We start from the raw sequence: 27,040 nt of genomic DNA on the forward strand, positions 1-27,040 counted from the left end.
GTCCATCTTTTTTTTTTGTTTTTAATACACGTTGCTTTATGAATCATGTTGAGAGAGAAAACAGAGTGAAAGGGAAAAACCATGGGAGAGATTAAAAAAAACAACAACAAAAAAACAACAGAAAAAAGAAGTGAACATAGCATGTATTGATTTACATTCAGTCTCCATAGCTCTTTTTCTGGATGCAGATGGCATTTTCTAAGTCTATTGGGATTGCTCTGGATCACTGAACCACTGAAAAGAACCAAGTCTTTCATAGTTGATCATCGTATATCCTTGCTCTTCTTGTATACAATGTATTCCTGGTTCTGCTTGTTTCTCTCAGCATCAATTCAATAAATCTTTCCAGGCTTTTCTGAAGTCAGCTTGTTCATCATATTTTATAGAACAATAATATTCTATTATCTTCACATGCCACAACTTACTCAGCTATTCCCTGATTGATGAGCATTTACTCATTTTCCAATACTTTGCTACCACAAAAAGAGCTGCTACAAACATTTTTGTACATATTCCTTTATGATTTCCTTGGGATACAGACCCAATAATGGCACTGCTAGGTCAAAGGATATGGACAGTTTTATAGTCTGTTGGGCATGGTTCTAGAGTAGTTAGAGCATTTCATTCAAGAATATTTTTAATGCTACTTTTTCAAATAATATTATAGTGTTTTAACTAAAGCATATTTTCAGTGATAAGCAATTCTACTTGCTTTGATGTGTTGGTATGTATTTTGTGAGAAACCAGTTAGTATATATTGAAGTGAAACTCAGAGCCTCTGGTGGGCAATAAAACACAGAGGCATGTTTCTTTTATGAAGGACACGTGGGTTTTCGGATGTGTTGTGTTAGTCTTGATCTTTGGTCTCTGCATTTTTTCATCACTAAGACAAAGAGCTTTCCCATTACTTGGTGTTGGTAATTTTTAATGGCTGGTGATGGGAGGAAAGTTCTACGGTCCTTGGTATAATTTTATTTATGATTTCATTTAAAAACTTTTTTTTTTTTTTTTTTTTTTTTTTTTTTTTTTTAACCAAGGTGCTGCACAAAACTGAGGACTATTTAAGGCAGGTATTAAGCAAAGCTGCTGAATCAGTTTGTACTCGAGTTGTCCAAGTGCAGAAGATGAAGGCCATTTATCACACACTGAACATGTGTAGCTTTGACGTCACAAATAAGTGTCTCATTGCTGAAGTCTGGTGTCCAGAGGCAGATCTGCACAATTTGCGTCAGGCTCTGTTGGAGGGATCTGTAAGTTGTCTCACAACTAAAATATAGTAAACTGCCTTATTAAGGAAAAATGAGAAGAGACTTGAAATATTTCAGTACAAAATACATTCTCTGGGTCTGCTTCCCATTTTAGGCAGGAGCAGCCCCTCATTCCACAAGCATCTGTTCAGGGCCTTTTATAGACAAGGCCTCCTAGAATAGGAGGGCAATAGGGTTTGCTGGTTGTCTCAGCAAGATTAAGTGAAGATAATAAAAATTAACTTATAAATAGCATTTCAAAGTTTGGAAAGCACTTTATAAACTTTTATCTCATGAGATTCTCTGTGAGATATTCCTATCATTTTTTTAGGTGAGATTCCTGAGCCTCAAGGGAGCCACATAGCTAGGGAGTGTCAGAAAAAAGTGATATGCTCTGGAAGGAAGGAATTCTGGATTTGTACTTAGAGGATCTCAGCTCTTTTGTGAATCCTCTCCAAACCACTCTTTCCTTAGCCAGGAAATGAAAGGTGGAGCGGGTGATATCTGAGGTGCTATCTGGCTGTATATGTCCGATCCCTTACCAACTCCCAAATCCTTTCCTCTAGATGCATTACCCAGTAGCATGTCCTTGGAAGAGCTGAGCAGTGGGAAGCCAACTCTCATTTATAATTGATGAAAAAGCTGAGGCCCAGACATATTTAGTGCCTTGCCCCAGGACAGAAGATATTTTAAAGAAATAGGACATTTTAAAAGAAATGGTTTCATGTAGCTGCCATGTCATATCACACAATTTTTCTGATGTAAATATAAAGTAGTCAGTATGGAAAGACATGGAATGATCCTTACAAATTTCTACATTGGTTCTTGAGATCATTAGGCCTAAGAGCTACATTTGCGGGTTGTGCTACATTTACAGAATGCTCACTCTGCATCAGTTCTCTGAAGAAAAGGAATGAGCATGAGCTGTTAGTAGTGGCCCCAATTTCACACAGAGTAAAATAACAGATTCATATGTCAAGACTTCTGGAAGTGACAAGATCAGGATTTGGGCCCTGTTCTCCTGTACCTTCTGCTTTATGACAGTTGTTTAGATGTGGGACTGACATATGGCTCACCTGTTTTATTAGTTACTTGTTAGGTTTTGACCTGCAGTATATCCAAATTTTGTGCTGTGAGAAATTTTTTTCTTGTAATAGCAGCCTGCTGTTGACCAGGAAAAAGAATTGTATATTTATGTTTTGTATTTATGAATCTATGAAAATGATTGTTCCCAGGACTTTTGGAGAATCTTTTTTGTTTGTTTTGTTTTTTCTCTTTATATGAAAAGAGAGAAAGTGGAGTGACAATCCCATCGTTTATGAACACTATCCCAACAACTGAAACACCTCCAACTCTGATAAGAACCAACAAATTCACAGAAGGATTCCAGAACATTGTGGATGCCTATGGAGTTGGGAGCTATAGAGAAGTAAATCCAGGTCAGTTATCCATGTAGAATTGCTCTTCTTCAACAGGGGAGTATAAGATTGTGGAAAAACTAAAAAGACTGTTACTTTTTATAATCTTTTTGACTTTCAGCCTTTGACAATTCTCTTAATCATTTTGGAGAATGTTGATATCATCATGTAGAGTTAAAGAGAAAAATTTAGTTAATTAGAACTAACAGCAATAGGCATTGTCAAACAATTGTATTGTTTCCATTCTTTTGTAGCCCTCTACACTATCATCACATTTCCCTTCTTGTTTGCTGTGATGTTTGGAGACTTTGGGCATGGCTTTCTCATGTTCTTATTTGCCCTCCTATTGGTGCTGAATGAAAACCATCCCAGACTGAAGCATTCTCAAGATGAGGTAAAAAGCAAAAAAAAAATCAGGACACATATAGGGGTCTTTGCATTCTGCTTATTCCAAATATAAAGGAACACTTTTTTTTTTTAAATTCAATTTTATTTTTGATTCCAAATTTTCTCCCTTCCCTTCCCTTTCCTTTCCCCTATTCATTAAGAAAACAAACCCTAAGACCCATTACAAATCTGTATAGTAATACAAAACAGATTTTCACATTAGCCATATCGGAGAGAAGAGGAAGGGAATGAAGATTAAGAGAGAAAGAAAAAGAGAGAAGAAAGTATGCTTCGATCTGCATTCTTGATTCTAGTGTTCTATCAGGAGGTGGCTAGCGTATTTTATTATGAGTCCTTTGCAGTTGTGTTGAATCATTGTGTTGATCAAAGTTACTAGGTTTTTCACTCCACTTTCTCTCTTTTCACATAAAGAGAAAAAACAAAAAAAACAAAAAAGATTCTCCAAAAGTCTTTTGATTGTCTTTAAAATATTGCTTTAAGTATGTAAATTGTTGTTCTGGTTCCTATCCCTTTATTTTGCATCTGTTCATATAAATCTGCCTGGGTTTTTCTTAAATTGTCCTCCAGCATTTTTTACAGTACAATAGTATTCCATTATATTCATACATCATAACTTGTTCAGCCACTCCCTAATTGATGGGCAGCCCCATATTTTCCAATTCTTTGCCATTACAAAAAAGTATTTTTGTATCTATAGATCCTTTTTCTCTTTCTTTGATCTCTTTGGGGTATAAACCTGCTAGTGTCATCACTGTCAAAGAATATGCAGTTTAATGACTATTTTCTTTTTTGTCATTTTTTAAAATCAATTTAATGGGTGTGAGGTGGTGCCTTACAGTTTATTTTAATTTGAATTTCTCTATTAATGATTTAGAACATATTTTTATGTAGCTATTGGTAGTTTGGATTTCTTTTCCTGAAAATTGCCTATTCATTTCCTTTAAACATTAATTTTTGGAGAAAGGCTTCTTATTTTTCTAGATTTGATTCAGTTCTCTATGTTTTATTAGAGAGACCTTATCAGAGTTACTACAAAGATGGTCTCAGAATTCATCACTTGTTGATTGACTTGATAATGAGCTCAATTCTTTAGTTTGGATGAAGCTCTGTCACCAGCCTCCTGTTTGAGAGCTTTCTGTTCTGGTAGAATTCAGCAGAGCTTGTGCTTTATGGGCATAGGCTTTGGTTACCCCACGGTTCTCTTCCTAGCCATGATATGGCATGGATGACAATAGTGGAAAAACCCAGCACTTATTTTAATGGTAAAAGGGGATAATTGGAGTAGATATCCATTGGTAAGATACACCAGCAATCTAAAAGGTCATGATAATAGCTGACTTTCTATAAGTACTTTTAAGTCTCTGGAGAGACTTTCATTATTTTGTAGTGCAAGTATTATTCTTATTTTACAGAAGAGGAAACTGACTCACAGATTAGATGATTTAACCAAGGACTTTAGACTAGGAAGGCCAGGCTTCTAGCTGAACTTACTGACATTAGGCCTGGTGTTCTTTGTGCTCTCCCACAAAGGTACACTTACTTCTAAGAGGAGCTTGGAAAATCAACTACTTGTAGGGTATTTATTCTTCTTACATAAGTGACATTGCCACACATGAAGAAGTTTTGATGTTCAGCTGTGGTTTTTTTTACTCTATTTCAGGTTTTCTTGCCAAAGGTTTTGCTTTTTCTTTCTCCAGCTTATTTTACAGATGAGGAAGCAGAGGCAAACAGGACTAAGTGACTTGCTCAAGGTCATTTAAGTATCTGAGGCAAGATTTGAACTCAGGTTTTCCTGACTCCAGGCCTGGTACTCTATCCACTGTACTATTTAGTTGTCCTCATGAGGAATTTTAGTTTTCACATAACTAGATTATAGAAATAGTAGAAATTGTATAACATATTACTCTAAGTTATAAAAACTTCACCGTTAACTAAACACTATAATAAGACATGGAATGGTGTCTAGAATTATACTTGTCTCACTGACTTGCATAGATAAATCTTAATACCACAAATATAGACCTCAAAATATCCTGAAGAAAAAACTATTAGCTCAGTCATCTAGACATAACATTGATCCATAAAAATTTAAAAGCAATGTATTTGATAATATTGTCAAACAAGTGCTCAATCTTTATGGGTTGAAAAGCTTTCAAAATGTAGGAATCTAGAAAGCAAATAAAAACCACATTAGAACAGGCACCTGGAGTTGTACTGAGCACACTTTTTGTCGGCCCACAGATGATGAACTTCCATGGATTCAACAGAAAAGCAGGATTTTTATCCTTGGTAGTCATCTGTACAACATTAAATAAAAACGATTAATAGCAGTATGGTGACTGGTTCTGCAAAACCATTTTTATCCGAGTGCTATTCAAATACAAAAATGTGTAAAAGTAGAATTCATAAGAATTACAATATTATATTCTGCCTTTATATAGTCTACAACTGATTTTTATCTTTTGTTATTTATAGATCATGAAAATGTTCTTTGATGGCCGCTATGTCATTTTGCTGATGGGATTGTTCTCAGTATACACAGGCCTTATCTATAATGATTGTTTTTCAAAATCAGTTAACCTGTTTGGCTCTGGATGGAATGTGTCGGCGATGTTTAAATCTACTCTAGATGACACCAATACTTCAGGTCACTGGGAGTAAGTGCCTCGGTTTTATTACCAAATGGTTGTTAAATTTTGAGAAGCATTCAGGCTGCCTATTTCAATTGCCTCCCTCAAAACACTTACTTGCTCTGCTCTTCTTCTGCCCTCTGGGTCTGCAACATGACATTTCATAATACAAGCTTTTAGTAAATATGTGTGGTGCACAGGAGGGAGTGCATCCAGCCTAGATCAACTTGGATCCTCCTTACAAGGACTTAGATGATGTTAAATACAATCACCAGGGACACTAAAGGAACCTCTTATCCCCTACTCCTTTCCTCCTTCCTTATCCCCGTTGTCTCTGTTGACTCTATCCACTTCCAGAGTCTTTTGCTTAGATTTGTCTGCATCTTTTGCCTTCCAATTTCCTTATGAGAACTGAAGATAAATCTTCTTGACCACAGGGAATATAATGAAACCTGGAGCTTTTGTTTTTTTATTATTATTTTTTAAGCTTTATTACTGTGCTTGTTTTGCTACAGTGACAATGATATAAAGGCCAATGCACTTCTTCAGTTGGATCCAGATACTACTGGTGTGTTCCAAGGTGCTTATCCTTTTGGCATAGATCCGGTTAGTGCCTTTTCCCCCCTCTTCTTTGCATTATATTATTCCATGGGTAGCCACCAACTTGCAATATTAGAACTGTTTTCTGCTAGCTTTTCAGAATTGCTTACTTTAGAGATGTAGAGAAATGTGGAGAAAATTCTTATTTTGGGGGAAAAACCTTTTATGAATGCTTCATTTTACTGAACTTTGGCACTCATACATACTGAGTCATGTTCAGATTGGCAGCAGCAAAATGTATGTTGTTTTTGCCATCTATTCTGTAGGTGTGAAGTCCCTTCTATTCCCTGATCTTGAAAAAAAGAGGTAGAAGAGACATTAGAGACCATCAGGATGTTTATTTAGATAGTCATTTGAGGTGGGAGAAATTTGAAAATGTTATCTTTATGAGTAAATATGAAATGCCTCAAAGTTTTGGGTTTTTTTCCCCCTATTGAGAGTTGGGTTTCTTAACTTCTTAGTAGAAATTTTGATCAATTAAGAATTTATTTGCTACCTACCTACTGTTTGAGGCTCATTATTTTATCATTCAGTCTTTTTGTAGGAGTTTAAGATTTCTAGCTTTTAGGAATTTATGTTTCAAAACAGGTAAACAAGTCAAAGTGGCTATTAAGAAGGCTCTGGGTGCATATAGATTAATTGGGGAGAAACCCAATTCCCATTTCTTTTATATATTTATATATATATTTATTTATTTTTTATTAATTTTATAATTTTAAATTTTTTTGGCAGTACATATGCATGAGTAATTTTTTTTTTTTTTTTTTACATTATCCCTTGTATTCATTTTTCCAAATTTTCCCCTCCCTCCCTCTAGTCCCTCCCCTAGATGACAGGGAATCCCCTACATATTAAATGTGTTACAGTTTAACCTAGATACAATATATGTGTGTAAATCCAATTTTCTTGTTGCACAGTAAAAATTGGATTCTGAAGGTATAAGTAACCTGGGTAGAAAGACAATAGTGCAAACAGTTTACATTCAATTCCCAGTATTCCTTCTCTGGGTGTAGCTGTTTCTGTCCATCATTGATCACCTGGAAGTGAATTAGATCTTTATGTTGAAGATATCCACTTTAATCAGAATATATCTCCATCCAATTCCCATTTCTAAGCTCATCATTCATGTCAGGTTCTACTCAGTCTTACTTCTTAGACAGTCTTTATATAATGGCAGTGTTTTAGTAAAAATTGTGCCTATAATGATGAAGCTTGAAAATACTTTGCCCCCTTCTCCTATAAAGATATTAGCATTCTCCTGTTGACAGCATTTTAGGAGCCAGATGGATTGATAATCTAACCATTTTCTAGGACAAGAATGCAGGAATCAAGGTGCAAGCCCTAAACTTTCAACTAGAAAATTATGTGTTTTTTTTTTCTTTTTAAACTTAGAGCTAGACTACTTTCCCCTCTGCTTTAGTTTTCTCTCTGCTCTTGGCAAAGTAAAGAAATTGTTTTTATCTTTGCTTCAGATTTGGAACTTGGCCACAAATCGTCTCAGTTTTTTAAACTCTTTCAAAATGAAAATGTCTGTGATTTTTGGAGTTACCCACATGACTTTTGGAGTTGTTCTTGGAATCTTTAACCACTTGTAAGTATAAAATTCAAAAGATGCATTTGGAAGTCAAGTTTCTGTGACTTGTCTTTGCTCCCATATGGTGTGTTATCAAGAGGTGTATTGAACAAAAGGCAGCTGGGTGTACTGTTTAAAAAAACATTCTGTGATTCCTTTACAAGTGATTTTGAAGTGAATTTAAAGAATATATATTTTATAATGTATTTGTTTTGTTTAAAGAAAGTGATCTTTAAAATAGTTCTGTTAGTTTTCCAGAAATTCACTTGCCAAGCAAGGCAGCTTGAAATATTCTGTATCGTTGGTATCAAGCCCAAATAGAAATATAGCTCTTAGGGTGGCATGTTGACTTGTAAAACTGCAGAACTATGTTATCTGTGTTGTATTGAATTTTTAGTTATATTAAATATTTCCCAATTACATTTTGGTCTGGGTGGCAGTTGCTGGCAGCTTTCAGTTTGATACCTCTACTCTAGATCCTCTGAGCGGTTATTCTAACATAATGGGAGAAAATTTATCTTTTTCTTTAATCGTATCAGATAGTGAAACCTTCTCCCATTTCACTCTGAGCACATGTAGTTTGTCAGTTCAGTTTGTGGTTGGAACTAAAATATTGGCACAACTTTCTGAGGCATGTGACATTAACCGAATGTAGCTTGTTTTTTTTCTTCTCAATTACAAAAAGTTTAAAAGATGGACTTGATTTTATTTCTGTTGTCTTTTAGTTTAGTAATTGGTGACTCCTTTTCTTTAGGCATTTCAAGAAGAAGTTCAATATTTACTTGGTATGCCTTCCAGAACTCTTGTTCATGCTCTGCATCTTTGGATACTTGATATTCATGATCATCTATAAGTGGCTCACTTATTCAGCAGCAAATTCTAGGCTCGCACCCAGCATTTTAATTGAATTTATCAACATGTTTTTATTCCCATCTGGTGGAGCAGCAAGTGGACTTTATCAAGGACAGGTGGGCAGCTACTCTTTGAATACTTTTGGCCATCACAGAAATAATTGTTCTCAGACAGTTGTTCCAATGTTTTTACTACAACTACAAACTGAACGAACAAACTATATATGCTGAAAGTGGAACCAGCAGAGGTTTCACTCTCAGAAGTGGTTCAAGAAAAAGATAAAATCTCTTTTTTTTTTCAAGGGCTATTTTAAGGTACTAAGGGAGACAAAGATAATAAGACATAGCCTTTCTCTTCACAGAGTTTAGAGGAGGGGGAAAACAGTTCAGCAGTAAATGAGTTGCACACACAAATATATAAATTTAATAAGTTTAAATAATCTTTGTTTTACAAACTTCATAATCCTGACAAACACTTTTCTAGCTGAGTTCTAGCAGGATCATTTGTCAGTCACACTACTAGAATTGAGTGGTCATTAGCAGACTTCCCAGTGTTGGCCTTAATTGATTAAATTAAATAAAATAATAATAATTAAATTTAATTAAATGAGAACAAAATGCTATTCAAAATCTGAGAAGACATGTACATTTGGAATTGTGTTAAATGCTGTAGTGTCATTTAAGAAATACTGTGCATTTGTGAAAGTGAAAAACATTAGAGAGCTTTAAAAATGTCAATCACTATAAGATGCCATTGAGCAGAATCATTAGTTTTAATTCTTTGAGTTCTTAAAAAGAGAACCGATCAACATTTATTAATAAATAAGTACAAATATTTTTCTTGAGTTTTTTTTTTTTTCTAGTTTTTTTATCCATATCATACCCTAATGCCTCTTAACCTGCATTGGAATGGTGCTGGATTCTGTAAAACTTTGCCAGCAGAGTATAAGCTCTGCTACCTTAGCTCCATTTGGGAAGGCATCAAGCCTGAACCTGGAGACAAATTGTGTTTCTCATTTGTAGACCAGCCTAAGTGGCTTAAGTGGAGAGACTCAGCACCCAGCTACCCAGAGGGATGCATTTCTTGATCACATCAATTCTTGAAGACCATCTGCTAATGATTTGCATTTTGTGTCAGGGGAGGACATTTACCTGCCTGATGAAATCACAGATCCTTGAAGTGGCGTTTTCTTAAATGTACAGAAGTAAAAATCTCTCTCTATATATTATTTGATGTCGTCCAAACATAATTATATTTTAAAAAGTCTGAGTCAGTGATACATAAGTATTTCCTGTACCATACCGAATTTTCCCACTAAACCTTTTTTGTACCTTAAGAAATTTTTTCGAAAAAAATTTTATTGATGATGTGATTCTTCCTTTTTATTCCACTTCTTGCCAGAAATAACTGTTTCAGGGTCTAGATTTAATTAGAATTCCATTTTTCTCAAGCTCAATGCAGCATGATGTTATACCTTGTATTGGGCTGATTCCATCTTAGAGAAGAAGATGCCTGAGATATACATTGAGTCTTAAGTTCAAGTCTCTAACAAAACAGAAAGAGAATTTGTTAGACCATGTGGTTATATCAATATAAGAAATATGAATATTTGGAGAAAAAACTAGCTCAATTGAATATATTTTGCAATAGAATGATTTTCTGCTTGTTCTGGTTGAATAAATGAACAAATTAAGTACAGATTAAAGGAAGAAAGTAGCTATTTTGTGTACAGTTTTGCAAGACATTAATTTTTTTTAGCCCGTTTTAGCCTTGTTTTGATTTTATTCTTTGCTTTACCTCTTGCCTTGATAGACTCATGTCCAGAAGTTTTTATTAGTTGTGGCGGCAATTTCTGTTCCTGTACTATTCTTGGGAAAACCTCTTTATCTGCTTTGGCTACACAATGGAGGTCGATTATTTGGATTGCACAAGGTATGTGGCCATTAGTTTTTATCACTGTATATGGTGTCTGTTGGCTCCAAGCCAGTTTAAGATGGATGCCATAAAGGAGCCTGGTGATGTGGAGCTAGAGCTCAGGAGAGCATTCAAACCTGTACCAATAAGGCAGACCTGGAAACTATTAGCATCAAGGTGGTAGTGGAAGGTTAGCATGATTGTGGTATCCAAGGGAGAAAGTGAAATAAGAAGAGGATGAGGCAAAAGGCAAAGTCCTGGGGAACAAGGATACTACTCAGTAGAGATTGGAAAGCATACAGTTTGTGACTAACTCAGTCATTGCAGATTAGTAACTCCTGGTTCTCACTGAGAAGGTCCTTCAGGGTCTGGTCCCATTCTAGAGGAGGCAGGGGTCCTTTCTCCCTGACTCACATTCTCTTCCCTTGACACTTACCTTGCCTCTTTGTGTTTTCCTTCTGAAGCTTTTCTATTCTTTCAGGATCTAATGAATTCCAGATAACTTGGAGATCAGGAAGGTAGCATCTCACCTTTTACAAAACATTCTTTTTTTCCCTGCTGGGAAACCATCCTGATTTTGTGATTATGTGCTTATTACTCAATGCCGAAAGAAATACAAATGTGATGTTGTAAGTGTTTAGTTCTTGTCCTTCCCAGCTAACTGACAGCTTTACCACCTTCTTTTATATTTTGACTATACACTATTCACTTCACATTCCCATCCTGAGACTTCCCTCTTGTTAAAATTAGTTCTCTGAAACAGAAAACAAATGTGAAGTGTAAAGTTTCTGAATAAAAAATGATTTAATAGTAACAGTTGTAAGATTACCATTAAGTCCGGTCAGCTAAACCCTAAGTAATTAGTGACAAAGGAGTGATTTACAGCACTTAGGTTTTTTTTAAAATTTTTAAAATTTTTTTTTTAAATTAATTTTACAATTATAATTTTTTTTGACAGTACATACGCATGAGTAATTTTTTTTTTTTTTTTACAACATTTTCCCTTGCATTAATTTTTCCAAATTTTCCCCTCCCTCCCTCTACTCTCTCCCTTTGATGACAGGCAATCCCCTACATATTAAATGTGTTACAGTTTAACCTAGATACATTATATGTGTGCAAATCCAATTTTCTTGTTGCACGTTAAGAATTGGATTCTGAAGGTATAAGTAACCTGGGTAGAAAGACAATAGTGCAAACAATTTACATTCAATTCCCAGTGTTCCTTCTCTGGGTGTAGCTGTTTCTGTCCGTCATGGATACCCTGGAAGTAAATTGGATCTTCTTTATGTTGAAGATATCCACTTCAATCAGAATATATCTTCATACAGTGTTGTTATTGAAGTGTATAGTGATCTCCTGGTTCTGCTTATTTCACTCAGCATCAATTCATGTAAGTCTCTCCAAGCCTCTGCTGGTCATTTCTTACAGGGCAATAATATTCCATAACATTCATATACCATAATTTACCCAACCACTCTCCAATTGATGGACATCCATTCATTTTCCAGTTTCTAGCCACTACAAAAAGAGCTGCCACAAACATTTTGGCACATACAGGTCCCTTCCCCATCTTAAGTATTTCTTTAGTATATAAGCCTAGTAGTAGCACTGCTGGATCAAAGTTTGATAACTTTTTGGGCATAGTTCCAAATTGCTCTCCAGAATGGCTGGGTTCTTTCACAACTCCACCAACAATGCATCAGTGTCCCAGCACTTAGTTTTATAATAGATAAGAGGAATAAGAAAAATTATAGCAACCTTAGGAAACTAGCCACGATAGATCCTTCTGACTAATTTGCTTCTCTCAGGCTTTCTTAACTCAAATTTATCCCATATTTGTCAACCTGTCTGTCAAAGTGAGATTGCATTAAGAATCTCTGCCCTCCACCTGTAACACTTTATTACCTGAAATCTTACTTTAAAGAGGAACTTGTGGTTTGTAATTAGCAGTCACTCCTCCCCTTTCTACCCAATCATCCAGTTGCCAGAAAGGGACACTGAGCCTTAGAAGATTACATTACTCAATTTAGACTTTTCTAGCTAAAGAAGAAAGGGAACTTAGCCACTGAGATTGGAAAGAGGAACTTAGTCTTTAGTCAGCCTACCTTGGTCCAGCTGCTGGAAAGGGAAACTGAACCTTTAAAAAATCCTTAGAATCCTAGGATTATTTTTATTCCTAGAAACATATGTGTCTTATATTTAATTATGTGCTACTAAATGATAAAGTCTTATTAACCCATTGATTCCCTAAATCTGAGGGTCACTTAGGCATAAGAGAATATCTTTGTTTGGCTTTGTGGTCATGGTTAACTTTTCCTTAATTCTATAATCAAGCTAAAAATAATCAGTACTGATAAAGGGTGTTCCCTTACCATGTCAGCATTTTAAAATTTCTTTCTATACCAAAGGGATATTCCCCTATCCATCAGCCTTCTTGACATTTTTGTAGGGCTTAAGACAATTAAACCTGCTCTCCTCTTGGAAGCTCTTCTCCTCAGGTTTTTATGACACTGGCCTCTGATTTGTTATATCTGTTGGGTTTTGTGTACATAATATATTTTCTCTCCAATCACCAGGCTTTCACCAGGCTTTCACCCTAGCTTTGAGCTCTTTTCATCTCTCACTTGGACTATTGCAGTGCTAAGTTGTCTCTCTGAGTCATGTCTTCCCTCTTTCCTTTAGGTCATCCTCCACATAGCTGTCACCTTGTTATTCTTACAATACAAGTTCTGTTTAGGAAACTCCAGTGGTTTTCTATCTCTAGGATAAAATACAAGTTCCCTATGAATTTAAAATCCTTTTTGCTCTCACCTACTTTTCTAGATACCTTACTCACTTATTATACTCAGATTGGCTTCCTTTGCCCTGGTTGTTCCCTTGCCTGGACAACCAACTTTTAGAATCTTTCAATGTTCAGCTCAAGGGTCAGCTCACAGTCTCTAAGAGGCCTCTCCCTTTAGTTAATACCCTCATTTCTGAAATTTCTTTGAATATATTTTCTGTTACCTCAATAAAATACATATTATTTCACCTCAAGAGAATGTAAATTCCTTGAAAATGTTTGGGATTCTTATTTTTGCCTACCAAAGATAGGATCTCTAGTACCACTTAATAAGTGCTTTTTGAATGAATGAATGAGAAACACAACTTCAAGACCTGACTCAAATGCACTTTCAGTAACAAGCAGTGTGAGGTCAGTGAAGACATTATAGAGAGGATTCTTGTTAGAAGGGTGATATCAGGTGAAAAGGAAATCTCAGGACCTGTGTGAACGTCATTTCAAGTAGTTGTATAATGAAAGGAGAGAGAGAGAGAGAGAGAGAGGGAGGGAGAGAGAGAGAGAGGGAGGGAGGGAGAGAGAGAGAGAGGGAGAAAGAGAGAGAGAGAGATATGGATTGGCTGAGTTAAGAGAACACCCAGGAAGACATATTTCTATGAAATCTGAGATGCTACTGTCATCAAGAGAGAGATTGAAACTCTGTGGAATGGGGATGCTGGCTGGAGTGATTTCCTGAGGGAAGTGGGAAGGAATAAGATAAATGTCAGAGAGAGATTGGGACTGAATAAATATAGGAAATTGTTCTTTTATGATCGGGGAGAAGAGAGAAAAGATGGGAGGTGATAGTGAGAAGATTTGAAGAAAGGTGCTGATTAATGAGTACCATTAACAGATAATGAATATGAAGACTGTAATTTCTTGTAAGTATGGGGGGGGGGGGAATGTGCCAATCACTAGGGCTGTGATCCTCAGTAATCTTATGAGGTAGGTTTTACAGTTGTGATGAAATTGAGGCAACAGAGGTTAAGGAATTTACTCAGTGTCTTATGTGTGAGTCTGGTTTTGAACTCAGGTCTGACTCTAAGCCTAGTGCCCAATATTCACTGCACTACTTAGATACATCTAGCAAAATTTCCCAGTGATTAGAGGTGACTAGAAATAAAATAAACTGTATTGGGTGGTAGTGGAAAATTTTCAGAAAAGACTAAATGACTAAATGTTGGATGTAGAAAGGGATAGAGAAGGGCCTCTGGGGGACCTTTGGAATCTAAGTTTTTATGGTATTTTATTTTTATTTTTGTTTCTCGTTTTCATGACTCTTTGTAACCTATCAAATACCAAATTGGTCCTTCAAAGGGAAACAAGATTGTTAATGTTTTTTTCCTATTCTTAGGAGCATAATGATACTAAAACTGGACCTTTTTCTTTTGTTAGAGTGGATATACTCTGGTTCGTAAAGACAGTGAAGAAGATGTTTGTTTGCTGGGTTCTCAAAATGTGGAGGAAGGGATTAGCCACTTTGAGGGGGAAGGACGGAAGGATGAAGAGGAGGTAAATTTTTTTTTTTTTTTTAATTATAGCTTTTTATTTACAAGATATATGCAGAGGCAGTTTTTCAGCATTGACAATTGCAAAACCTTTTGTTCCAACTTTTCCCCTCTTTCCTCCCACTCCCTTCCCCAGATGGCAAGCTGACCAATACATATTAAATATGTTAAAAGTGTAAGTTAAATACAATATATGTATACATGTCCAAACAGTTATTTTGCTGTACAAAAAGATTCGGACTTTGAAATAATGTACAATTAGCCTGTGAAGGAAATCCAAAATGCAAATAGACAAAAGTAGAGGGATTGGGAATTCTATGTAGTGGTTCACAATCATCTCCCAGAGTTCTTTTGCTGAGTGTATGTAGCTGGTTCAGTTCATTACTGCTCTATTGGAATTGATTTGGTCCATCTCATTGTTGAAGAGAGTCACGTCCATAAGAATTGATCATCATATAGTACTGTTGTTGAAGTATATAATCTTTTGGTCCTGCTCCGTTCACTCAGCATCAGTTCCTGTAGGTCTCTCCAGGCCTTTCTGAAATCATCCTGCTGGTCGTTTCTTACAGAACAATGATAATCCATAATATTCATATACCACAATTTATTCAGCCATTCTCCAATTGATGGGCATCACATAGTTTCCAGTTTTTGGCCACTTCAAAGAGAGCTGCCACAAACATTCTTGCACATACAGGTCCCTTTCCCTTCTTTAAAATCTCTTTGGGATATAAGTCCAGTAGCAACGCTGCTGGATCAAAAGGTATGCACAGTTTGATAACTTTTTGAGCATAGGTCCAAATTGCTCTCCAGAATGGCTGCATGTATTCACAATTCCACCAACAATGTATCAGTGTCTCAGTTTTCCCACATCTCAGGAGGTAACCTTTTTTTAGCTAACAGTATATTGTGTTCAGATTAGCTCTCTGGAGGATCTCGTAACCAGCCCATCTCCTTGGTCTTAGAAGAGTAGTGAAGAGGCAGGACTTATGTGGATGGTCAAACATGGAGTCCGTTTATTCCCAATTCTCAGCCTTATATACCCTAATAGCTGCATGGGAGCACATAAACAAATTGCTATGTTATATGTAGATGACTCTGCCACTTGGTATCACTCTACTTTAATTACAACACATGTTGTCATGGCCACCTGACTTCTCAGGTAGGCTGAGAGCCCTTAAGGAAGATGGGGAGAATGAGACATTGTCAGCAGGTTCCCTTTGGCTCACCCAATGTTCCCCCACTGTCTTGGCTCTATGTACATAATTTGCTTTTCTAATTATGTGAAATTCACAATGATGATGCTGACAAAAGTAATTATTTGGTATTCTATAGAAAAAGATGTATTCTTTAATACTCTTAGTAATATAGGGTGATCCAATCAATGTCTTAGGAATTTTAGAAGTTTTATTTTAATAATGAATCTCTAGTTCTATCCATGTTTTTTTGAGGGGTTGGATCCTATGTTCTCTCAGATGCATGGCTCACTGAGTCTCAGATATCTGCAAAAGCTTTAAGCATGGCCTTGGCATTGGACCCTTTTATCTGTCTTCTAAAGATGGAGGGCCAGTAAGTAAAGGATTCCCCTCCCCCCCCCAACTATAGCAACTAATGTAGCTCACTAATGTAGGGAGTAGAGGGATTGGAATTTGTATGTATTCTTGAATATTAAAGGGGCTCCTTGATCAGTCCATGAACACTTACAAATAATTCATTTAACAGTTATCCTGAAATTTATTTTAAAATTTGCTAATTTGTTGAATAAGGATTCTTTTTTTACTGAAGAAGTATATTTTCAGTTTGATTTTGAAAATAGAATAAATCTAGAGGTTCTTAACATTACTTTGTGTGTTACATACACCTTTGGCAACTTGGAGAAACCAATGAGCTCTTCAAAATAATGTTTTTAAATGCATAAAACCAACTATATAGGATGACAGAGGAAACCAATTACATTGAAATAGTTATCAAAATATTAAGAAAAAAAGATTCAAGAACTCTGTGTTAAGAAGTACTGGCATAAACAGTTGGTATGTGAAAATGAATGACTAGTACTTTTGATAGTCTTTGATGAATGAATCTAATGTCTTTATGTATATTATCTCTTCTAGTTTAATTTTGGGGAGGTCTTTATGGCTCAAGCAATCCATGCGATTGAGTATTGTCTTGGCTGCATCTCCAACACTGCATCATACCTGAGACTTTGGGCACTCAGTTTAGCACATGCACGTAAGACTTCTGCACTAATCTTTTTATGTTAATTTCTTCTAATGTGTTTATTTTTATTGGATTTTGAGAAATAGCTGTTCATCAGAGATGGTTTGTCCCAATCAAAATATAAAACAAACTAAGTACATTTTAAAAAATTAATTGGGAACTTCATATTGGCACATTTATCTCCGTGGCTGATTGATTCTATACAAGAAACTCAAACCTATAGTCTAGCTCAATGAATAAAACCCAAGTTAATTGTGAAAAATCCTTTCTTTTTGTAGAGTTATCTGAGGTCCTATGGGCAATGATAATGCGTGTGGGCCTCCGTGTGGATAGAACATATGGAGTGTTGCTGCTGATTCCTTTGGTGGCCCTCTTTGCTGTTTTAACAATCTTAATTCTCTTGGTCATGGAAGGCCTTTCTGCATTTCTTCACGCTATACGGCTGCATTGGTAAGTTTTCTATTAGATTTGGATTTGTTTTTCTTTCTTTCTTTTTTTTTTTTTTTTGTGTGTGATTAGTGTTTTCAGGTATATCTGATCAAAGAACCAGAAAATAATTATGCTAGTTATCTTTTAGTTTTATTTTTCATAATATACATTTATTCAAATCTAAGTTGGTGTTTTATGATTAAACTCAAAATTTACAATTTGGAATTAAGAGTTATTTTTCCTTTTTTGGAAAATTACATAGTATAGATATAAAAATGGTTTGCTTTCATCCCTGCTTGATTCTTAGTCCTTCATTCAGTAGCATTTTAAGAGCTTCTAAGCCATAGTTAGATGCTGGAAGATACAAGACAGAAATGAAACAATTATGAAATGGATCATAGCTAGTAAGTAGATTTGCCTCAAAGGTATATGTACAGTGCTTTTTTTTTTCCTTTCTTTTCCTTTTCCTTTTCTTTTCCTTTTCCTTTTCCTTTCCTTTCCTTTTCCTTTCCTTTCCTTTTCCTTTCCTTTTCCTTTCCTTTTCCTTTCCTTTTCCTTTTCTTTTCCTTTTCTTTTCCTTTCTTTTCTTTTCTTTCTTTTTTCTTTTCTTTTCCTGGGGTTAGGTGACTTGCCCAGGGTCATACAGCTAGGAAGTGTTAAGTGTCTGAGACCAGATTTGAACTTGGGTCCTCCTGAATTCAAAGCTGGTGCTCTATCCACTGCACCACTGTGCAGTGCTTTTTAAAGATTCTTAATGAAATGATACTGTGTACATTTAGAGAATATTTTAACCTAATGTTTCATTAGCATTTAGCAATGTGATAGGTGCTATAAATATATTAATGCAAAAATGCTCTTTTACTAAAACATTTCTATTGTGTGTTAGGCAGACTGGTGGTGATAATTTTACATATATACACATACTAATATATATATATGTGTGTATACACACATTTGTAAATGTGTATATAAATATATACACATATATAACATGTAAAATAAAGTCTTTCCACATAGGAGCTCTTATGATTAAAAACACACATATATGCTGCAAAGCTTTTTATTTTTTAATTTAATTTAATTTAATTTTTTGTATTGCTTTTGTTTTTCAAGTCTCTCCCCGAAGTGCATGGCCAGTAAAGCTGTCTTCACCCTAGGTGAAGTACTGAGCAATGTATTTGGGTACTGCCAGTTCTGTGCTGATGAGGGCATGACTTATTCATTACCATCAGGCTTTTGAGAGTAGAGGCTGGTTCTTGAATCAGTCTGAACTTGGATCCTTTAATAAAGGGTCATTTTCCTTTATATTCTGATGAGTCATGTTTTAAAACTTGTGCTTTGCAATATACAAATGGTTTTTTCTCCCCATCTCCTTCCCTGCCACCTGATTAGAGCTTGCTTTCTTGAATTAATGTCTTGTTTCTTTTATTTTTGCAGGGTGGAATTTCAGAACAAGTTCTACATTGGTGCAGGCACCAAATTTGCTCCTTTCTCGTTTAAACTACTCTCGTCACAGTGTAATAAAGATGACATGGCATAATTTAGCTGCTTTAACCATGTGCTCTCAGCATGATGGTGAATTATCATGTTATTAAATTTCACTGAAGTAGAATTTATAATAGAAACATGTTGTTCCCCTACCCCCCATTGCCTTATATAATACAGCCAAATAATTTTGTCATTTAGATTGCTGCCTTATGTTGAATATTTTGTAAAGCTTATTAGTCTTAGAGATTTAAGTTTCTTTTGCCTGTTTTCATGATGATCAAATATAAGTCAATTGTTATATTTTATGTTAATGCTTATTCTAAAAAAAAAAAATTAGTTGTTGCTTTTTAGGCTGGGGTGGAAGGAGGTTTACTTCTTATGACTCAAGTTGTCTTACGGTATTTATTTCTGTTCATCTGACCAATATAAAGCACTCCCTCACTAAAGTTAACTTGTTTATATAATTTTGGAACAACTAAAATTAAGCTTTTAAAAGCTGTCATTAATAAGCAATTGCAAGATTATTAGCACTTGTAGTGTTCCGTTTTTTTGCCAGTTTTAAATGTGACAAAATGTTTGGTCTTACCATAGCTGTGATATTACTGAGAAACCAAGCTTTTCCCTACTTATTCTTCAGTGTTCTAATTGAGGAAAAATGGGATAAAATTGTATCCAACAGATAATTTGTTCCAATGCTGAAAAACTGGTAAAGGATTTTGCCCTTTTCTTCTTGCATAAACTCTTGATGATGTCTGCACGCTGTGAAAGTTACGCTGTGGGGCTGAGCCCTATTGCCAAATATGGAATTAGAAGCTATTATGGATATGATTGGACTGAAATAACCATCTTTTGTCTGATGTTACTTAACCAAAATTGTTTATATTGAGTGAAGGAAAGGTACAAAGTAATCTTTTGTATATTTTTATAACAAAATGTATATTAAAATATTTTACCACTGATAGATATACATCTGTTATAGAAACATCATAATTATATTTTTTCTCAGATTAATTCTGAATAAAGATCTAATTCCCACTTAGAAATAGTTTAAGTTGATTTTCAGTCATTCTATTTAAATTCATTTAGAACTAATCCTAATTGTTTCAATTGTGATCTTTAAATTTAGATTCAGATAATTCCGTCCATTCATATTTTTTACTTTTGAATGAGCATTTCTTCCCTTTCCATTGAAAATTGTGATCTTCTTCCATTTGGATTTTTTATTTAAATTATATTCATTGTCATGCTGTTTTAAAATGTTCTGGATTATAACTTTTTAAATTAGTCATCTGGAATGTATATGCTTTCTTAAAGTTTAGGAAGTTTTGGTTTTTGTACTAAATTCTTAAAGTCCTACTTCAGTGCCTCCTTGTGGTATGTAGGTGGCCCCAGGTTTTTGAAAGTGGTATTAAGTGAAGTCCAGGTACAAAGCCCAGGTCCCAGGCACAGCGGTCTGTCACTTGCAGACCTGCACCTGAGTATAAGAGGTTGTGGCAGGAGGCTGATCTGGTTTCCTGATGAATGCTTGTAACTTAGTTGTGGTCTATTTTAGTGGAGGGAATAATCGCATAGATGAAGAAGCAGAGCCTTGAAATTATTTTAAGTACCAAATTGTAAAATTGTAGTTAGCAGTGAAATTAGCACATTTATTATTGATTCCATTCGAAACTCTAGATTTGTAATCTTACTTGGGACAGTCTCATGTGCTAATAATAATGAGATAGTACTATTGCATTCAAAAGATCTACAGGAAAGAGCATTCTATAATAGTGGGCTGAGGTAGATGGCCTCTGGAAGATGTAGTTGGTACCCTGATTTTACCTTTAAAATTGTAAGAAATAATTCTTTGTGGACATTTGATGGAAAGTTATCTAATTTAAATTAGGGATTGTCATTTCTTGTTCAATACACTAAAACAGTAAATGCAGAAAGATAATACAACTGAAATTGCAAATTTTATATATGAGTTCCCCTTAGAAAGTTGTCATTTCTGTTGCTTTAATATTGATTTTCTAAAATTATCATTACTAATTCATCCCTAGGAAATCACAGTGAAACACCATTCAGTTTTGGTGGGATTTTAGTGACTGAATGAAAAATAAGTTTCAGAGTGATGGATGAGTAAACTGCAATATCTGCTGGAGTCTGTTCACTGCCCCATTGCAGTAACTTTCTAAGTGCACCTCATGGTCTCTTAAACGGCTGACTAGAATGGGAAGTGCAGGCTATCTTGTCAAATTAGAATCATAGAGAATATCAAGGTAGGCAGAATTTACTTAGGTAATTTTTAATGTCAACTTTGCTGAATGTATCTTCTGGAAATGTAATTGTTTCCAGAAAATAGATTTTATGACTTGACAAATTCTTGCCATGTGGCTAGAAAGATAGCTCTCTGTGTTATGTAAGCTATTTGATAGTTTGATAGTATATATGCATTTTAGTTGTAAAATGTAAACTTTGTCCATATGATGACAAATGTGAAAAATGAAAACTAACTAGATGATTCTAAATGGTAGACCAGTGGTGTGCCAAATGCATAATGACTTATACAACACAGGTAATATTAATTTATGGTTTTCTATTTTGTTAATCATTTCTAATTTACGTTTTAGTCTGGTTTGTACAGCACAAGATGACTTTGCAGTTTGACATTTCAAATTAGACAAAATATCTGTTTTTGATGAATGAAAACCTTAAAATGCCAAGAAATTTCTTCAGAGAAAGCAATAGCCAATAGAAATTTACTGCAGTCAGCCAGAATGCCAGATTTATTGCTGCATTGGCAAAATCAGGCAGTTCATTCAGAGGGTTTAAAGGGTGCAAAAGAGGTGGGTGTAATAGATTTGAGTTGTTGGACATCCATTTTGTATTATGATAACTTCAAGTTTTAATGAATGCTGTTTGGTCTTAATTTCTAGGAGTTTTTGGAATATTACTCCAGTATCTGCTTTGAAATACAAACTGTACAAATTAAAATAAGGCATTCTAAAATCAACGCGTGCATGTGTGTGCACGCATGTGTGTGTAATGTATACGCATATATCTATACATTTGTATATATGTATGTATGTATGTGACAGGGATAGGGATTGGACCTGGGATGGCATTGGTATAAGGAGCTTCCAGTCAAGGAAACTCCCTCCACCAATATAAGTTGGCACCTTTTCTGCACCTTATGGTCTTAGTGAGATGCTTGAAACACTAAGAAATAAAGTGACTTGCTTAGAGCCAGTATGAATTGGAGGTAAGACTTGAATCCAAGTCTTCCTGGCTTTAAGACCGGCTTTCTATCCACTACACCATGCTGCCTCTCATGTATTATAATTAAAAGTTTAACTTTTATTCATCATGCCTGACTCCTTTTGGATCTAAAACTGAAGTATATATTAAATACTAATTTCTTAGATTCTAGTCTATTTTAAAATAAGGAAGTTTCTAGTTTGCATGCCCATGTATCGGCAATGAGGTTAATGCTAGGAATGAGGCACTCTTTCAGTTTTGAAAGTAAAATAAGACACATCCTGGCATTGGCTGTCAGGCTATGGGAAGTTACCATTTGCTTGGAAATTGTTAAAAGGATTAGAAGACGACAATAGTATTTTGACAATAAACTCCAAAGGAAAGGCTACAGTTTTACTGAAGACAGTTTAGTGACTTAGAGAATCAGAATTGTGTGAGGGGGAAAAGACTGGAGAGTTCAGCTGGAGCACTCCTTAATATGTTCAGTAATTGAAAAGTTGCATCTTCCTGTCAGTATTTGGATGTTGAACATGATTTTATTCAACAAAAATAAATATTTTTTAAAAACGTGGATGAATTACTTTGTTGTATCCTGGCAAATATGAAAACTCAAAACTCTTGGGCTCTCTCCATCCCCTGGGGAAAAATTAAGGAACTAACCTTTTATTGAAGAAAATTTGTGAGAAGATATGAGGAGTGTGGAGCTGCAATAACAAAGATGAATCATATCTTATGTTTGAGGTTCGGCACTGGGCTCTTGAGTTGAGGGAGATGGGTTATCAAGATTGATAAGCACAGTTTTTCAGAATTCAGTTTTGAGTGGAATAAGAAAGCAATCCAGAAAATATTACATTAAATACAATTGGATAAATGTATATTGGGATTACACCCTTTTCTACATACAAGATGGGAAAATTGCTTATAGGGAATCATGGGAAGGAGTGTGAGGTTGGATAGGATTTGGGAGGAACTCATTTGGATCCAGGAGGCAATTGATGAGAAAGGTAGCCCAGTGAGAAGCCAGATCTTAGTCCTGTTACTCTTGATACTAGTTGATGTAGCTCTTTGATTATAAAAATGAGTTTGGGAGAAAATAAAGAAAAAAAGGATGTTTACAGTGAGTGCACAGTAATATTTGTTACTGTTATAATAAACAGAAGCACAGTTTATATATCAAAAATGTATTAAAAAACATTACCTACCTAACACTGACCAGACCACAAAGACAAAACATTTCTGCCCTCAAAGAGCTTACATTCTATGAGGGAAATGATATATATGCTCTCTATACAAAATGTGAAATACCAAGTCTTTTATTTTGGAGAAGTGAATAAATGGTAAAAAGGCAGTCAGGCATGTCCTGTGGGGGTATAACAAGAGGACCAAAGGAGAAAAATGTAAGAAGACTAGAAAAATAGGAAAAGTTGAAGTGATATTGGACTTTTAAAAGTCCCATATTTATTGAATAGAACACAATGTGATCAAGCCTGTGACTTAGGAAGGTAAATCAGTGTGTGGCCTGTAATAGGGAGAGGATGGAGGTAGGGAAATTGGCCAGTAGGTAAGGGGATGAGACTCCATCGTTCACTGAGGTAGATGTCAAGAGATGACTAGATAAATAGATCTGAAAATGATTGGCCTTCCGAATCCAAAGGGACTGAATCCAGAGGATACAGAGCCTGTATAGGGGGAGCATCGAAGAGAACCTTGGACAGAGCCACAGTCATCAGACATGACCTCACTTGGCAAAGATTTATTAAAGGACTGAGGAGTGGTCAGAGAAGTAAGAGAAAATATTGCTAAAAGTTAGAAGAAAATGTCAGATAGGAAGATGATTAATCAAAGAATGAAGTTTGAAAAACGGTTTGTATCCATTCAGTGATAGTTAAGAATTGAGGCAAAGAATGGCCTCTTTTCCCTCTAACCATAGGTGTCCCAAAGGACTGTCATGGATTCCCTTCCCCTCCCAGACCATTTCACTTAGTAGTCTCATGAGTGTTCCATGGATTTAATCATCATCTCTGTGCTAACTATAATCACCTTTCCAACTACCCATTAGACATGTTGAACTGTATGACCTATAAACACTAGATTTGGCAGTTTGAGAGAGAATGATTCACTTTGAAGAGTATTAAAAAAAAAAAAAAACTCTTTCTGGAATGGCTTAGTTCAACATCGTACTGATCCAAGGACACTCTCAAAATTTACCCACAAAGCAAATATGGATGTGGTTAATTCAATTTGTAGTGTAGGCTAGAGTATAAGGAATGATGGCTTTGAACTAAAAGACACTGGTTTGATTTCTGATTCTCAGCTGACCTCTCCAGGCCTGGGTTTCCTTCTCTGTTGAATGAGGTTGGACTAGATGCCCTTGAATTTTACTGGGCTGTCTGGAAGTCAGTAAATATTAAGTACCTATTATGTGTCCTTTCCTAGAGAAGCTGTCTACCATAGGCATCTCCATTTTGTCTCCTGTCACTCAACTTACAATTTGACTTTTGATTTACCAGTAATCTCTTAATTGCCAAATCCAATGACCTTTTCTTATTTCTCATTCTCTATCTCTGCTGATCACATTTTTGTGGATACTCGGTTCTAGGTTTTTGCAACACTATTCTCAGTTATGCTGGAACTTCATCCAGGTTATAGTTTGTCCTTCATTCTGGAAGAGGACCACCACATTAGGGAGGGGATGTGAGGGAGGGCTGTCCAAGGTCCCCTGCCTCACTTTCCCCTCTAGAGCCATCTGGGTCCAGTGGCCAGATAAGAGATCAGGAAGGCTGCAGATGGTCTAAATTAGGGACTTTCGTTCCCAAGTCCATTCCAGTGATTAAGCCTGACAAGGGAACCAATCAAATCTCATCAAGGTTAGGTGAGAATTGAGGCAATGCTTGGTCTCATTTTTCCTCTAACCATAGGTTCCCAAAGGACTCTGTGGTGGCTCCCTTTCCCCTTCCAGACCATTTCACTTGGTCTCAAGAGTGCCCATGGACCTAATCATCTCTTTGCTAATGATTCTCATCAGATTTCCAAGCACCCATTAGACATCTGGAACTGGATGACCTACAGACATCTTAAACCGAATATGTTCAGGACTGAACTTATCTTTCCCCTCTAAACTCTCCCCTCCTCCCAACTTCCCTATTGCTGTCCCCGAGTGTCATCCTCCACTTTTCATTATCCTTTGCCCTCCCGATACCCAATTTATTGACAAGACCGTGGCTTTTGCCTTTCCAACTCCGCTCAGATTTGTCCCCCTGACTGCCGCTACCCTGGTGCAGGCTCTCATCCCTCACACAGGGGCGGTGATGGCTGCTGCTGGGCTTGCCCTCCTCTGCCCTTCCCTGATCCCCAATCCATCCTCCCTTCAGCCATTAAAGTGCAGGACATCCAGCGGCTCCCCCTCATCTCCAGGGGTCAAGTGCATTATCTGCTGGCATTCGGCGCCCTTCATAACCACCTCCATACCACCTTAGGCCTTCCTCCCCTCCGTGACACAGGCCTGTTCCGCTCCCTCCACTCCAGGCATTTGGAAGGCTGCCTCCCCTCGCTCCCCACGCCTCTGCCTGCTGACTCCCTGGCTCCCCCGGAGCAAGTCCCACGCCTAAGGCAGCCTTCCCCAGACCTTGATTCTAGTGCCCGTTACTTAGGCCTAGTTTCCTTGTCTGCACACATTTGTTTCCTGGCCTCCCGGTCCATAGCAGAGCAGTAAATGTTTTTGCCCTATTTCCGTGTCCGCTGCGCCCCTTACTCAGTAAGTGCTTTCACTGCCTTCCCGACAGGCGCTGTGCGGTTAAGTGCTGATGTTCTGGACCAGCACGGCAAGACTGGATCTGGCCAGAGCCCCCAAACACGGCGAGGCAGTGAGAGTCCTGGAGGAGGGACTCTTGCTTTAACGCGGACATATCGTGAGGCTGCCTCCGCCGTGGACAGCCCGGCTTGGGAAAGTAGGTCCGGTCGGCCGGTCGTCTCCTGGCGCGGAGGCGGCGGTTGCCAGGGTCGGAGGCGGCGGTTGCCAGGGACGCTGCGGCCGCAGTAGCGCTCGGGGCTCAGACTCAATAGGGAAGGTGGAGAAGTGAGGCGACATGGACGACCTGCGGGTGGAATGGATCCGGGACCGGGTGTACCTTGCCTTTCAGCTGACCGACCCGGAGTATTTCCTGGATCTGATGAACCGCAACGATTGCGAGGCGGAAGACGAGCTTCTGCACTTCTTGAACCAGAGCAGTGAGGAGGAGGGCGCCGCCGCCGTCTTCTTCTACCGCCTCATGGTGACCGAGGAGGTGGAAGTGGAGATCGGTGAGGGCCGGACGCTCGCCCGCCCCCTCCCTCCTCCCTCCTCCCTCCTCCCTCCTCCCTCCTCCCTCCTCCCTCCTCCCTCCTCGCTTCCACGCGCGCCGGTCCGGGGGCACTTCCAGCCGCTGAGCTCGGAGCTGAGGCTCCAGGGAAACGCGAGCGGTCCGGTCCTTGCGCTCCAGAACTGTACACTCGGGGAGGAGACACGGCGTGCGAGCCCTTGGGAAACCACGGTGTCCGCCAGTGAGACAAAGCCACTGACAAGAAGGGAGCGCTGAGGAAAGAGCACCCTGCGTTTTCGGGGAGCCAGGCGAGGGGGAGACGGAATGGGGCGTCCGTGAATGTAGGGAGGAGCCAGGTGCTCGGGCTTTCCTTGCGCCCTCACGGTGTAGGCCCCCC

General features: G+C 37.2%; 2 protein-coding genes across 2 annotated transcripts in view; both read left to right on the forward strand.

Annotated features, from left to right (window-relative positions):
- ATP6V0A2 (ATPase H+ transporting V0 subunit a2) overlaps positions 1-20,142 on the forward strand; it is a 39,782-nt gene extending 19,640 nt beyond the window's left edge. Inside the window, exons 9-20 of the mRNA XM_074299221.1 lie at positions 1,038-1,250; positions 2,536-2,686; positions 2,920-3,059; positions 5,549-5,730; positions 6,219-6,309; positions 7,776-7,894; positions 8,631-8,844; positions 10,541-10,660; positions 14,859-14,975; positions 17,083-17,200; positions 17,467-17,638; positions 19,055-20,142. Of these exons, the coding sequence (XP_074155322.1) occupies positions 1,038-1,250; positions 2,536-2,686; positions 2,920-3,059; positions 5,549-5,730; positions 6,219-6,309; positions 7,776-7,894; positions 8,631-8,844; positions 10,541-10,660; positions 14,859-14,975; positions 17,083-17,200; positions 17,467-17,638; positions 19,055-19,157 (1,740 nt within the window). The 3' untranslated portion in view covers positions 19,158-20,142. The remainder of the gene's footprint in view (positions 1-1,037; positions 1,251-2,535; positions 2,687-2,919; positions 3,060-5,548; positions 5,731-6,218; positions 6,310-7,775; positions 7,895-8,630; positions 8,845-10,540; positions 10,661-14,858; positions 14,976-17,082; positions 17,201-17,466; positions 17,639-19,054) is intronic.
- Positions 20,143-26,361: 6,219 nt separating this feature from the next.
- The window catches only part of DNAH10 (dynein axonemal heavy chain 10), a 154,198-nt gene continuing 153,519 nt past the window's right edge, over positions 26,362-27,040 (forward strand). Inside the window, 1 exon segment of the mRNA XM_074299213.1 lies at positions 26,362-26,644. Coding sequence (XP_074155314.1) covers positions 26,431-26,644 — 214 coding nt within the window. The 5' untranslated portion in view covers positions 26,362-26,430.

The sequence above is a fragment of the Sminthopsis crassicaudata genome, chromosome 1 (assembly GCF_048593235.1).
Source record: "Sminthopsis crassicaudata isolate SCR6 chromosome 1, ASM4859323v1, whole genome shotgun sequence".
Taxonomy (NCBI): domain Eukaryota; kingdom Metazoa; phylum Chordata; class Mammalia; order Dasyuromorphia; family Dasyuridae; genus Sminthopsis; species Sminthopsis crassicaudata.